Source organism: Acyrthosiphon pisum, chromosome X, assembly GCF_005508785.2.
Source record: "Acyrthosiphon pisum isolate AL4f chromosome X, pea_aphid_22Mar2018_4r6ur, whole genome shotgun sequence".
NCBI lineage: Eukaryota > Metazoa > Arthropoda > Insecta > Hemiptera > Aphididae > Acyrthosiphon > Acyrthosiphon pisum.
In genome coordinates, this window is record NC_042493.1 from 83,423,260 (window position 1) to 83,437,835 (window position 14,576).

Below are 14,576 nucleotides of genomic sequence, written 5' to 3' on the forward strand. Positions count from 1 at the left end.
AGCTGAAATTCGGTAGGTAGGTAGTATCTAGGTAGGATATAGGAGATGTCCGCTAAGAACAGGTTTTATGAAATTGTTCCCCTAAAGGGATAAATAAGGGTTTTTGGGAATAAAAGAGTGGCGCCATCTATCCAGAAATATCAAATTTAAATACAGTGGAAATTGAAGGTATTTCTTTTGTTTATAAATGGTTGCCATTGGTTGCAGATTATAATAGTTGTAGTAGAAATAAGTATTATTTTTTTTTGTTTTGTATGTAAATGGTCGATAATTATTGTGTATTTAGTGGTCATTTTGCTGTGTAATATTTATCTGTTTCAAACCTTGCTGTTTATCAAAATTCTACAACAGTACCAAAAATAATTGGTGTACAAATAGACCATAGAGTATAGAGTAAGAAAAAAATATTTTGTATTAATTGATAAAATATTTTCCCAGACGAAGTCAGGTTATATAGTTACATATTTATATCAAAAACCACCGGATTGTATCCAATCCGCCGTGTGTTGGATTAAGTAAAAATGACAAACTTTGTATAAAATTGAAACTTTGAGTATGCACCTCAATCACAATATGCCGCAGGTGGATTGCCCACCTGAAAATATACTGTTCGCATAATCACAAGCGAGTCTCACAGGCAACGTCGGGCAGGATGGCTATAAATTAAAATATACAATTATTTACGCTTAAAAAGACATTGTTTCCACAGCGAGTTACACATAAAAGGAGTTGAACAATCACAATTTCTTTTCTGAGAAATTCAGCTAGTATTAGTATATACTATACATATATATATATATATTTAGTATGTACTTACTGATATTAGGTTACATAATCATCATTTTTTTTCAAAGAATAAAATTATTATCATCTTGAAAAATATTTTAAAGTGGACTAGGTAGTCTGGTTTTTGAAGAAAATCTGTCAACTGAAAAAGTTATTTCATAATATGTAACATTTAATTATTTATTAACTCAATACGTCTTGTCTAATTTTTATAAGTGAAAGCACATAACTAGTATACATATAATATTACTTTCAAACTGTTGAATATTATTCCACTAGTCGTATAAAATTGCTTCAATAATATCAATTTTTCGTATACCTATGATTAATTAGACTAAATATAAATCACATTTTATTCTAACATAAAAATGTGTTAGTTAAAGGTTTTTCATAATAAATTGTATACAACTATTTGTTTGAACATAATATGAAAAATAAGCACTAAGACTCGCTAATATCCACAACTACATACTATTATCACTATTTTCATATACTATTATTTCGTTACATTATATAATAATTATTTTGTATTTATTTATAAAGCATTTGGCACCACGGACTTAAAACAGTGGTTCAGAAACTACGAAATGTTACACAGACAGTTGATAAACGCTCGATATGGCTAAAGAACAATTATGTACATCAATACATTATTTCATCTGGTCGTGGGCCAATGACAGCCGATGCAATACGTGTATGTAGACATTAACCTTATAATAAATTATTGAGTTATATTTTGTTGATATATTAAAAATATAAACATTATGAAATAATTAGGATTGTGTGACTAGGTACTTCATGTAAGTAATAAGAATATCAAACGCCATCGCTGTATTTAGTATAAAGAATTGTATAAACATTAAATACCTAATTAAATATTTTGGTAGATATATATATATATATATATATATATAACATGTTTGGGTTATCACTCTCTGTGGAAAGGCCCTGGTCCTAGTCTAATATTTGTAATATGGTCTCCGGCGTTTGAGACGCTTTATGTCTTGAGCGTTATGGAGTAGTTCGAATTCTGCTATATTGGTGGGTTGATACAGCCTTACATCGTGCTTGAAGGAAAACTTAATAATCTTGTCATCACCGGAGGTCATCATCGGTGGATAATTTCGTTTTTCTCGTACCGGTATGCTGTAACAATGGTGCGGAGAGCAATGTTTGATAGCATTGAATAGTCTCAATGTTAGACTTACAGTCCCACAGTTGTATTCCATAGGTCCATATTGGTTTAATTACTATCAATACGTACAATATACGTTGTCTTGTATGGTCTAGTTCGGAGTGTTTTCCGACCAGCCAATAAAGTTTCCTTCTATTCTCCTCAATTTCAGTATTTTCTGACAAACATGATGTTTCCAGTTGAGTCTTGAATCAAGGTGTATTCCTAGATATTTTTCATCTAGTCGGAAGATCTGTTGATTCAACAAAACAGAAAGACTATAAACACTGTTACGAAAAGTGTAATTTATTTACATCGATTTTTCGCTGTTAAAATTAAAATTTTGATTTTCCATCATTTTTTTGAAAAGTTCATATATTTTGAATTTATCAGTATCAGTTCCGGTACGGGTTCTCCAAAAATAAAATAACGGTTCCGGTTCGGTTCTGGTTTTTTGATGAAAAAATAAAGATACCGATTCCAGATAATTTAGGTACCGAAAAGTATAATAATTTTAAATACCTATCCGGAATGGGGGTTTAATTAATAGTATGAGATATATTAGAAAACTCATATGATCGTAGTACATATAGTTTATACACAAAACAGTAGGTAATACCATTAAATTATGATAAATAAAATTATATTAAAATTATATATTTATATTATAAAAACCTATTTAATTAAACATTTCTGTTCGGTTCCGGTACTTTATTTATTAAAATAAAGGTTTCGGTCCGGTTCCAGTTCTTAATATTTTAAATATTCTGGTTTCAGAACTTGTTCTTTTAGATTCGGTTCCAGACCCTGCTTTAAATATTAAACAAAAACAATTATTTTGATTTTAATAAATCTAATATTAATTATTAGACTTGATTTAATGTATCTTTGAATTACAGTTATTTGGCGGCAGAGACTGGTCGACAACTGGTAATTCGGCCAATAATACATCGCCAGAGACAAGCATTGCTAAACGAGCTGCTTCAATGAGATTTCGAAAGAAGAAATCGGTAGCTAGTGTATCTGTACGTTTACAAGAATAAAATATAAAATAATTAAAATTTTGTAAAATGTTGCATTAAAATATTCTGTATCTAGAATGACGGACTTCTCAAACCTTACGATGTCAATGACTTGTTCAATAAATCTAGACTAGACTTGGCTAGTAGTGGTTGCAATTCTCCAACATTGAATAGCCAAACAGAAGACGATAAGAAACGAGACAGCGTCGACAAAAATATTGTTTCTGAGCCATCAACGTCCGCAGATAAGTCGTATGTTATTTAATATTATTTAGATAAATTATTATTTTCATGATAAGCTAGATACTAAATTAAATATAAGGTACTTTATTACAATACACAGATACCTTTCATTATTACATTAGTTCATTATTCCATAAGCCACAAGTGTGTACATTTGTATAAATTCTGTTTTGTGTTGTTTTTTTGTAATATAATTATATTGGTGTTAAAAAACTACTTCAAATTATATTAATGAATAATTATTTTACATTATAAAGTTTTTTACGATTTTTTTTACTTGGTAAATTAATGTTAAAATACAATATTTTCCTTTTAATAGAAAAATTACTTATTAAATTCAACAAAAAAGTTATACTAGTGTAATAGAAAGTAACTAATCGTCACATACTACATAATATTATAGTATCATTATATAATATATTTAATTTAATTCAGAGTTTTTTTCCTATTCAACAGAGTGAGCTATTAATCTGTTAAGGTTCTTTAAAATTAATATATTCTGCAATCAATATTTAATATTTTTTAAAAGGAACTTTTGTACCTACTTCTGTAAATATCTAATATTTTGAATTGAAACAACGGAGATAATAATATATTTAAATGTTGTTTTTTATTATTTTGATTAAGGACACCACCTAAAATTATAGAGCCAACTCCTAGTGATATGAATAATCCACCAATGACGCCAAATAATTCACAATTAGACTTTGAAGATTTTTGTGCTCTATTTGATAGCTTCAGGTAAATATATTTTTTAAATTAATTTTTTTTGATACAATATATTAGACGAATTATTAATTATGTTTTATTTTTTGTTATTACAGTTTGAGAATGCGTAAAGATCTTCGAGATATTTTTGACCAAGTACGAGCGACAAGTCATACAATGAACAAAAAATCTGAGGATACGCTTGTACAAAATAATGCAACCTTGTCTATTCCAAGAACTATATCTGAACAAACTCAAAGTAATCCAGCTTTAACTTATTTGATTTAAAAAAAAATTCACAAAATTACCATAAGAATATAATTTAATACCTAACTCTATATATTTTAAAATGTTTCCTTGTAATTTGTATTAATGAACAATATTGTTCTCCTATATTTATCCAAATTGTGATAAATATATTTAGCATGATAAACATTGTTTTAATGTTAGATACCTTTATCAAATGATTAATTAACTGTAAACTGAAATACATTTCAATATGAGCCGCAATGTTTGTTCAAGAATATATTATTATTAACCATACCTGGATTATAACATAAGTTCCTATAATGAGTCTAAAAAAGTTACACTATATATCTGATGATTAATTATAAAATTAATTATAAATCCGTTCCAATTTGTTGTACCATTTTTTTTAAAATCTAATTTTAATTAATTTGTATTATACATTCATCTCGGTTTACCAAAATATACTAACTGTATTTACACCTAAAAAAATCTATATTTTCATAGGTTCGAGCTCAATTAATAGAAACATTGGACATAACTTTGTTCGGCCACTTGACGCAACAACTCAGAAAAAACGTATATTTGACGCCATTGCAGCGTCTAGCATAATTTCTAACTGTACTGGTGTAGAGACGTCACAGTCTGCGGCAACATGGTCAGTAAATGATTTAATTAACTTCTTGGAAAACAAACAGATGGTTACTTGTACAGAGGACGAAGCTCGAATATTAATTCAGGTACGATATACTCCATAAATTGGTAATTATTAAACTACAATAATTTGTACATTTGAAAATTATTATTTAGATAATATATAACCAATTATAGTAAATTCGACGACTAACTATTATTAAGTGTCCGATGACCAATGATTATACTAATAGTAGTTGTACATTTATTTTGCTTTTCACGAACATATTTGGATTTTATTGTTCAAAAAACAGATTACAAATTAATTTTTAAATTTAGGCATCAACAAATCTAATTTGATGTCGCTAATTTTTTAAGCAACTAATGATATTACTATAAACCTATTAAATATTTAATTGATTGTATTATATTAAATAGATCATTGAAATATTTTTTTTTTTACAGAACCATGAGCCAAACCCGGAAATCAGTGCACGTAACTGTCTTTCTTTCGAAGGATTTGCTAAGTTTATGATGTTAAGGAACCAAAGCGTGTTCAGTGAACCAGATTTTGCAATCGAGAAATCTGATATGAATTTTCCACTATCTTGTTATTATATCGCTTCATCACATAATACATACCTTACTGGTCATCAGTTAAAAGGCGACTCTTCTATTGATCTTTACAGTCGGGTAAAATTGTAGTTTAAGTACCTAATACATTATATTTAAACTAATGGTTTATTGTTACATAAAATATATTATTTTTAAACAAAATATCCTTTTTTTATGCTTACAATAACAAAAACTCAATAATTTATTTTTTCGTCATTAGTATCATGAATGAAATACACGATTTTAATGGTACAATGTAGTACGTACTAACTATATTATAACTCGTTCAATTCATCGTGGCCCTTGGCCTGACATCACAACTAATGGTTTACCAATTCAATTTAAATTTACTATTTAAACATCAGTATAGCCAATTGCAACAAACCTACCTACCTAATATAAAAATAAAAAATTTTGTTACACAATTTATTAAACCCACAGATATAGACAATAAACTTGATTGCTAACTTTTGATAATAATTTAAGTTTAATATCGGTCATTTTTGTGGGAATGATGGGTCTTATCACAGCATACTTCGTTATCAAGAAGAAATATTAAGAGATAGATTGTTTATCGAATTATATATTATTTATTGATTAAACCATGGCTAAATATTTGGACTGAACAATATATTACCGTTTACCAGACTGAAATACACCTCCCCAACCTCCCAACAATTTAAGCATCATTCATATTGAAAATATGAATTATGAAGAATTAGGTAGTTTTAATAGGTTATTAAAGGTTATTTTCAGAAATTCTATTATCATGTTTTAATAAATTGACCCATTAAGTCCGACATTTTTTTTTTTAAAAATATTTGAAGTTTATTTTGATTAAAAGGTTACCTGACGTAGCTACTCAAATAATAATTGTCTATATTTTTTTTTTTTTACTCTATTTTTAAGATAAGCTCCGTAACCATATGGTAATGCTAGGAGCATATACTATCGTTTTTAAAATAATCATATTTATTTTTCAAATAAATATTGTTATAGTAGGTATACAATTTCAACAAACCAATTATTATTGACGAAATCAATTGTATTATTTTAATAATTATTATATAAATATTACATTAAAACTTATTTTTTGTGAAAGTTAACGAAGCAATCGATACATAGTCCAACGTCACATTTAACACACATTGTCCGTCCTACTGATTTACAGCCATCTTTTGCACACCTCTTTCTTTTGAAATGTTTTTCTTATATTATATTCTTAAATAGTCAATATTCTAGTAGTTACTATAACATCATAGTTATATTAGTTATTATATTCTTAAGTAGTTAATGTTATAGTACCTAGTTACTATTATAGTATATTAGTTATAATAATTATAATAGCTTCTTTTCAAGTCATATATTTCTTACCTCCTATATTGAATTCAGCAATTATGAAAGAGGCAGTTAGTAAACGACAAAAACTGCATAAGACCATATTATTCTATGATATGTAATTTTTTTAACTTATTCTGCAGTGTACAGATCTGAATAATAACAAAATCTTTTTCAAAATTGTTTGATTGGAATGTACCTAATAAATATTATTATTGTTGTGTGTGTGGACAGATCTAAGTCCCAATTTATATTTTATATAGTTGAATAATAAATAATTAAGTATATTATGCACCATCACAATTGTTTATAGTTTTGTAGCAGTAGCAATGATAACCAAAAACGTAAATCAAAATCAGCTCTGTTAAGATTTTTTCAGTCGTCACTGAAACAATTGATCGGTATTTTTATAATTAAAATAAAATACAACTTATTAATAAAAACGTGTGAAATATAAACGAATAGTACCTTTGTAAATCAGTAGATCACAAATATGAAATAAGTATTCACAAAATCACAATTCACATTCCACATTAAATAATAAATATTAAATTAAATATTTTATTAATACAAGATAACCATAGACTAATAAATATCAGTTATCAATATAGTAGGTACATTATCATTATATGTGATCAAACCTTAGTTTTGACTGTAAGTAGTCCACATTCAAAGGTTATGGTTATCAGTTTAAGTATTTACCTTATATCTCTCATTTTAAAAATAATTAAAGATATTGAAGTTGCATTACAGACCACGATAGTATTTTTCAATATAATATTGGAATATTATATTACATAATACTTGGACCTATGATTTTTTTAAATCTTAAACAGTCGCCGGTGGCGAAGATAAACTGAACGAGTTATACATTTTTAATTAAATTAAATTGTAATAAACTTAAAACAAATCTAGTAAACAATCTACATTCTATAACTTTATAATATTTTATACTTTAGAAATATATTATTACTCAAATGTATTTATGTAAACTGATTTTTAGGTATTGTTAGCTGGTTGTCGGTGTGTTGAGTTGGATTGTTGGGATGGCGACGATGGCAATCCATTGATCTATCATGGGCATACTTTTACATCAAAAATACCATTTCTTGGAGCTGTTGATTCAATTAATCGTTTTGCATTTGTATCATCACCATATCCTGTCATATTATCTATTGAAAACCATTGTTCACTAGCCCAACAAGCTCGCATGGCAGAAATATTTGAGGTATTATATATTATATATTTTAAGACTTTTTAACTTTTAAAATCGTCAAAGTTTATTATTTTTGATTCTGAGCAGAAAACAAACGCTATAAATACTATTTTAAAAAACTATTTACAATCTTATTATTTCTCAAAAATTCTTCGAAGTACAAAGTATATACATAAATAAACTGTATTGTGTTAAAAAAATATTGTTTATAATTTTAATAAATTAATGATATATTTTTGTTTTCCAATTAATTGTCTAAACTTTAATTATGAGACATACATTGATTAATAGTTTTATAGATTTTAAGACAATTGTTGAAACTAATTAATCAATTCATAATAAATTACCTAAAAATTAAATTATAGCACAGGAAAATTTCTTTATTTGGTTTAAAAATGAATTATTATACAGTTATATAAATAATATATTTGACTAAATTATACCTATGAAATATTACAGATATCTTATAATTATGTATATTTATTTTTCAGTCCGTTTTTGGTGATAAATTGGTCAAAGGCTTTATGTTTGACACAGATTATGAGCCACAGCTACCATCACCAAGTCAATTAAAATATAAAATTTTGATAAAAAATAAGAAGATTGCACCACTAGAAAGTGAAGCAAATCGATTGAAAAATAATAATAGTAGTACAAAAAGTTCACAAGTTGTATCGTCACTTGCCAGCAATTATTCTAATGCAGGACCTTCTGCGAGCAGCAATAATTCTAATGTTGGACCTTCAATGACCATCAAGAATCCTATTGCCGAATCTTCATTGGACATCAATCAGCCTAATATCGAATCTTCTGGGGCCAGTAATCAAACTAATATATTACCTCCAGTAGCCAACAATAATCCTAATGCCGGGCCTTCGGTGGTAAGCGGTCATCCAAATGTGGGACCTCACAGAAGTAGTTCAGCTAGCGCTGGAACTACGACCATTGATGATGTTGCTACGACCATCGAGGAAGAAGAAGAATACGAGGAAGATGATGAAGAATATGAAGATAGTGATGAGTTGGACTTTAAAAGTAATACTGCATTATAAACGTATAAGTGATAGTTTAAATCAATCTTCAGTGATAATTTAAAGTCCGTTGAAAGTACTTATAACATTATAGTTACTTAAATTCGATAAGGTTTAACAACTTTTAAAGAAAATTATTATAATTTATTATTGCAATTAAGCATGACGCATAAATACAGTGTTCGGACTTATCTAGATAAATTTATCTAGATGAATATCTAGATAATTATTTGATCATCTTTTATCTTATCTAGATAAATAGTTACAAGGTAACTAAACGTTCATATTAGATAATTTTCTTACTAATCTAAATAAATTCATCTAGATACATTTTTTATTGATAAAAATCGCGAAATTGTACTAATTTCTTAAATATTAGATATTACAGATTCTCAAACAAAGTTTATGGTTTATAAATAATGTAATTATTTTTATTTATATCATTATTATTATTATGTTCCTAGTTCCCAACTAAAATATACCAAACTTTATAACCATTTAAAAAATAATTGTATCTTTTATTTTATCTATATGAAAAGTATTTATCTTTATCTTTATCTAGATAAAAAAAATACTAATCTAATCTAATCCGAACACTGAATATACATTTCGATAAGCATTCATTTTTTTTTTATAATTTTATTCTTATACGTAGGTATTAATGTATATACCTATTAGGTATATTATCTATATCTGATAAAAAAAATCCTTTTGTTTTTTTCAAATTATTCATTGAAATAATATCATACACTTAGATAATTTATTTTATACTTATATATTATACATATTTATGGTCTTAATTAAAATGATATTGGGAATTATTAAAATTATTAACTGATAGATTATTATTTTATTTTTTAGTTAATCAGACTTTAAATAAACTATATCTAATATTGAATTTACATTTTAGAAGATAGAACGGATAAGTATGGCAGAGGTCGTAATAGGTTTGGATCGAAGTCAAATGATAAATGTGCTGAAGATGACAAGTCTAAAAAACACAACAGTCAGATTGCAAAAGAACTATCGGACATAGTCATCTATACTCAGGTAAACAAATCATCAGTGGCCATTATTATTATATTACTAAAGTATTTGTTGAGAAATAATTATTGTTAAACACTCTGTAGAATTAATATAAGATTAAATGTAGTTTGTTTAATTTTGCTTTTATAATAAAATATAATAAGTCCATAATATTTTTTTCAGGCAATAAAATTTCGTGGTCTAAATACGAGAAGTCCAAGCAGTTCGGTGAAAAATAAACGAAAATGTAATGGTAGTCTTTGTGGTCAAAATGGTACTGCAGGAAGTACATCGTCCACTGGAGCTACATCCACAGAACACTACCATAGTCGTGGTTCTACTACGATAAACGCGCACCACCCATGCTACAAGTGTTCTTCTTTAAGTGAAAATTCGGCAAAAAAGCTCACAAAAAAACGTCCAAAGGATTTGATTGCACACTCTGAGACGCAGTTGGTACGCGTTTATCCAGCTAGCATGAGGATAGATTCATCCAACTTCAATCCATTAAATTTTTGGTCATATGGTGTACAGATGGCGGCACTAAACTATCAGTCAGAGGAGGCTACAGCTTCACACGTGAATGCAGCCATGTTTGAACAGAATGGTCATAGTGGTTATGTACTGAAACCACGGGTGATGCACGATCCATCACACAAATCTTATCGCCAGTTCAACCCAACGGAAAAAGATTTTGATGGTTTGAATCCGATATGTTTTTGTATAAGCATTGTCTCTGGTCAGTACTTATCGCCAAATGGAGGGACTCGAGCTAACGTATACGTTGAAATTGAAATAATCGGTATACCATCCGACAGCATAAAGAGAAAATCTAAAACTATATTTTGTAATTCAATGAATCCCGTGTGGGACGAAACATTTACGTATAACGTGATGTTCAAAGAATTAGCGTTCATTCGATTCCTTATAGTTGATGCTAGCACTAATCACCCGTTAGCGCAGCGTGTAGTACCACTCACGAGTATGCTGTATGGCTTTAGGCACATTGACATGCATAATATGCGTAACCGGCCACTACCACTTACCGCGTTATTTGTGTGTACTAGTAGCACAGAAGAAGCACCAAGATCTACTGATGACGAAAAGACATCTTCTACAACAGCACCGGCGGCGGACAATGGATCAATGAAAAACAATGGTCCATCAACGCACCGTAAAAAGTTCTATGTTATGGTTTATGGGGTATTTTCTGAAAACTCATATATCATGTTCAAAGTCACCCAAGATAGTACAGTAACAGATGTCATTAGGTCAGCATTAGACAAACGTAATGAGGGTGATGAAGAAATGAAAACATACGTGCTCATGGAGGAAGTCGGCCTATCGTGGGAAGTGTCAAACAATGGACCTGGAAATAATAGTGATGATATGGGGAATAACACTAATGTCGTCACTGATGATGGTACCGATGATAGTAGTAGCAATAATAATAACTCTAAAAACAAGAAAAAGAAAAAGAAAAAGATAAAGAAGAAAAAACAGAAAAAAACCAAGCATAGACGAATTGGATGGAAAAATGGTGATGCACCCATGATAACACGTGTATTGGATTATAATGAGAAACCATTGGAGGCACAGTCACGCTGGCAAGGCAATGGATACTTTGTACTAAAGAAAATTGGAGATGACCCGAGCAGCAGAGCATGGCTAATATCATTGCAATCAAGAAAATCAAGAAATGGTCAATCAGGGTCATCGTGGGATGAAATCCATACGTTCTTAGTGTGTATTTATAATGTTTCCATAGAAAGACCATACGTTATTCTTAAGGTACCAATAGGGTCAACTGTACAGGATATTTTAGCTCAGATTTTAGTCAAAGCCAGGCGAATGGAAAACCCTATTTTATTCATATTGGTTGAGGAACAAATGTGGGGCAGGACTGATATAAGATATAGGGTACTGGATGATGATGAGGTAGTGTATAACACACAAAACCAATGGTCTAGAGTGGGCAGGTTTGTACTAGAGGACCGTTGCGGTAAGGATGATTTATTAGGTGGTGGACTAGTTCCTAAGACATTGCGAACGTTTTTAAGGGTAATAAGGATCCAAAAGGGTATGGCTGCGGTAGGACGAGGTTGGAGAGCATGTGGCTTGCCTACGTTACCCGGCCATTGTTTACAACGTCCAGAAAATAGCAGGGAATACGTCATTAGGGAAGCGGCTCGGGCTCACAGGAAAATGATAGCAAAACATGAGAAGATGTGGCGGGCAAACTTAGAAAAAGGAGGTAGTGGGGACGGTGGTGGTGGCCTAGAACGTGGTTGTGATGATGACGGTAGTGGTGGCGAAGATGCTGAAGAAAGTACATTCACAGGGTTTTTAAAATCACCAGCCCAGTTATTCGGTTTTTTGGGATCCTGACATATATTGTGTTGCTTTAGAAAAGCACGTGATAGACACGATATTGGCACTATGGTATGAATAAACCATCGTTTTTATCTCTCACCAGAATTTCTGAAAATGGAAATATGGAATGATCGCTTATCCCCGTGTTCCCATCCTGTATTTAATCAAAAACATTTATCCTCCGATACTCCAATCCGCTCGGTGTTCTTCATTTCTCTTCACAGGGAACCGTAACATTTTCAGGGTGTAAGTAAATAAGTCTTAATACTTATATTTTGAGACGAATGGTATATTATAATATATACATTTATCTTCTTTTTTTGTGAGAACTTGTGTTTTAGCTGACATTTAATAATTTTTATCTTCTGATAAATATACATTTTTATTTATACAGCTAATTATCGATTTCAAAATTAGCCAAAGTTCAATGTTATTATATTTCATTGTTTTTGATTATGATACAACCATTCATTTACATTAATAAATGTCATTTCAAAAAATGAAACGAAAATATAGCTGTATTTTGATTTTATAATCCCAATTATTTTAAATGTTTACCTTATAAATTATCTGCCATATGATATTATTTTGAGCTGAAAATGCCAAAGCTAGTGGATAGGTGTTAGTTTTAGAGGTCGTTGAGAGTTGAGACATCCAATTATTAGTGGTTTTGTTGTTATAGGTAGTCATATAATTATAAATGTAACTGTATTGTTGTATTAAAACCAATTAGTTATTGGTCAGTTTTATAATAAGTTATGTGTGTAAGACGTAATTTAAAAGTCCTAGTTAAAACCGATACAAATCTAGTCACTTTGTCAATAGAACTATATTTTTAGTAGGTACCCCCAACATTGTTTTTATGCATTTTTTGGATGTGTTTCTAATATACTTTTTTTTAATTTTCTCAATAAAATATGAAAATATCTACTACAGTATTTAAAGTTATCTAAATTATTATTAATTTTGTTCTTAATATTATTAGTATAACTATTATTATTAATTATTATCATTACTTTTATTATTATTTATTGTACACTTATCACAATAATGATTATTATGATTATTATTATGATAGCTATTTTTATTATTATTATTATTATTATTATTATTTTTATATTATTACTATTATTATTATAAATACTATTAAAATTACTATATATAGGTAATATATCTAATATTATCATCATCATTATCGTTTAACAAAAACTATTATTATTATTAAAGTTTATATCTCATGACGAATAAATTTATAATTTTATAAGTTTATAAACCAGACTGTGCTATAGTTAGTATTTTTAATAAATTAGGAAGGGCACTATCACATACCTAGTAAATGTCAAAAATATTGTCACAAACGTCTATGTTTAATACATTTTATAATGCAATTTATAAAATCACAATATGAAGTACTTACAAGGAATTAGTAATGTAATATTGCGAATTTATAATTTTTTATCCAACGTGTACGACTTGATTTTGACAATAAATTTCGATATTTCTTATAGATATGTGCTCCTAGTGTCCTCCCTTGACTATGGCACAGCAAACAGTTTTTATGATAATGACAACAACGAGATATCACTTATCGGTTATTTTATACGTGTTATTCTCAAATATGTGTTGTATTGAAGATATTATTGATGATATTAATGTTTATGACTAGTAATATATTATACATTGTTGGGTGAAGTTCTGTAGAACCATGTTAACCTAAATCGATGTATTTTATTTATTGATGTTAAGATACTATTTATTGTTTTACTCATTATACCTATATTATGTTATATAATCTATATAATATTATTATACTTTGTAATATGATCACAACAAACTTATTTATTTATTCATATTTTTCGTTGGTCAACAGTTGCTCAACTATGCCTAAAATCTCCATTATTTTTCCTCAAAAGTGACATGGGGGGGCAAACAGCCTCACACCACAATGTATTGCTTTTTTAATTATAAACATTGAAAATTATCTAACTAAAAATAATTATTTTTACTCTTTTTGCTTGTTGAAGAGTACCACCTAATATCCTAATTGATTACAATACTATGGTAATCTCTGGTAATCACATCGTGATTCGTGAATGTAATATATTATTCTATAATGTTCATTGGTTTCACATGCAAATTGTGACTGGTTCAATTTCGAGGCAGAC

At 28.7% G+C, this 14,576-nt stretch overlaps 1 protein-coding gene across 1 annotated transcript in view; it reads left to right on the plus strand.

Moving 5' to 3' along the window:
* The window catches only part of LOC100168206, a 318,228-nt gene extending 304,893 nt beyond the window's left edge, over positions 1 to 13,335 (plus strand). The window contains exons 38-48 of the mRNA XM_008186112.3: positions 1,330 to 1,480; positions 2,860 to 2,985; positions 3,059 to 3,234; positions 3,853 to 3,966; positions 4,050 to 4,192; positions 4,687 to 4,919; positions 5,278 to 5,505; positions 7,769 to 7,993; positions 8,473 to 9,016; positions 9,923 to 10,062; positions 10,222 to 13,335. Of these exons, the coding sequence (XP_008184334.2) occupies positions 1,330 to 1,480; positions 2,860 to 2,985; positions 3,059 to 3,234; positions 3,853 to 3,966; positions 4,050 to 4,192; positions 4,687 to 4,919; positions 5,278 to 5,505; positions 7,769 to 7,993; positions 8,473 to 9,016; positions 9,923 to 10,062; positions 10,222 to 12,426 (4,285 nt within the window). The 3' untranslated portion in view covers positions 12,427 to 13,335. The remainder of the gene's footprint in view (positions 1 to 1,329; positions 1,481 to 2,859; positions 2,986 to 3,058; positions 3,235 to 3,852; positions 3,967 to 4,049; positions 4,193 to 4,686; positions 4,920 to 5,277; positions 5,506 to 7,768; positions 7,994 to 8,472; positions 9,017 to 9,922; positions 10,063 to 10,221) is intronic.
* Positions 13,336 to 14,576: the final 1,241 nt, after the last annotated feature.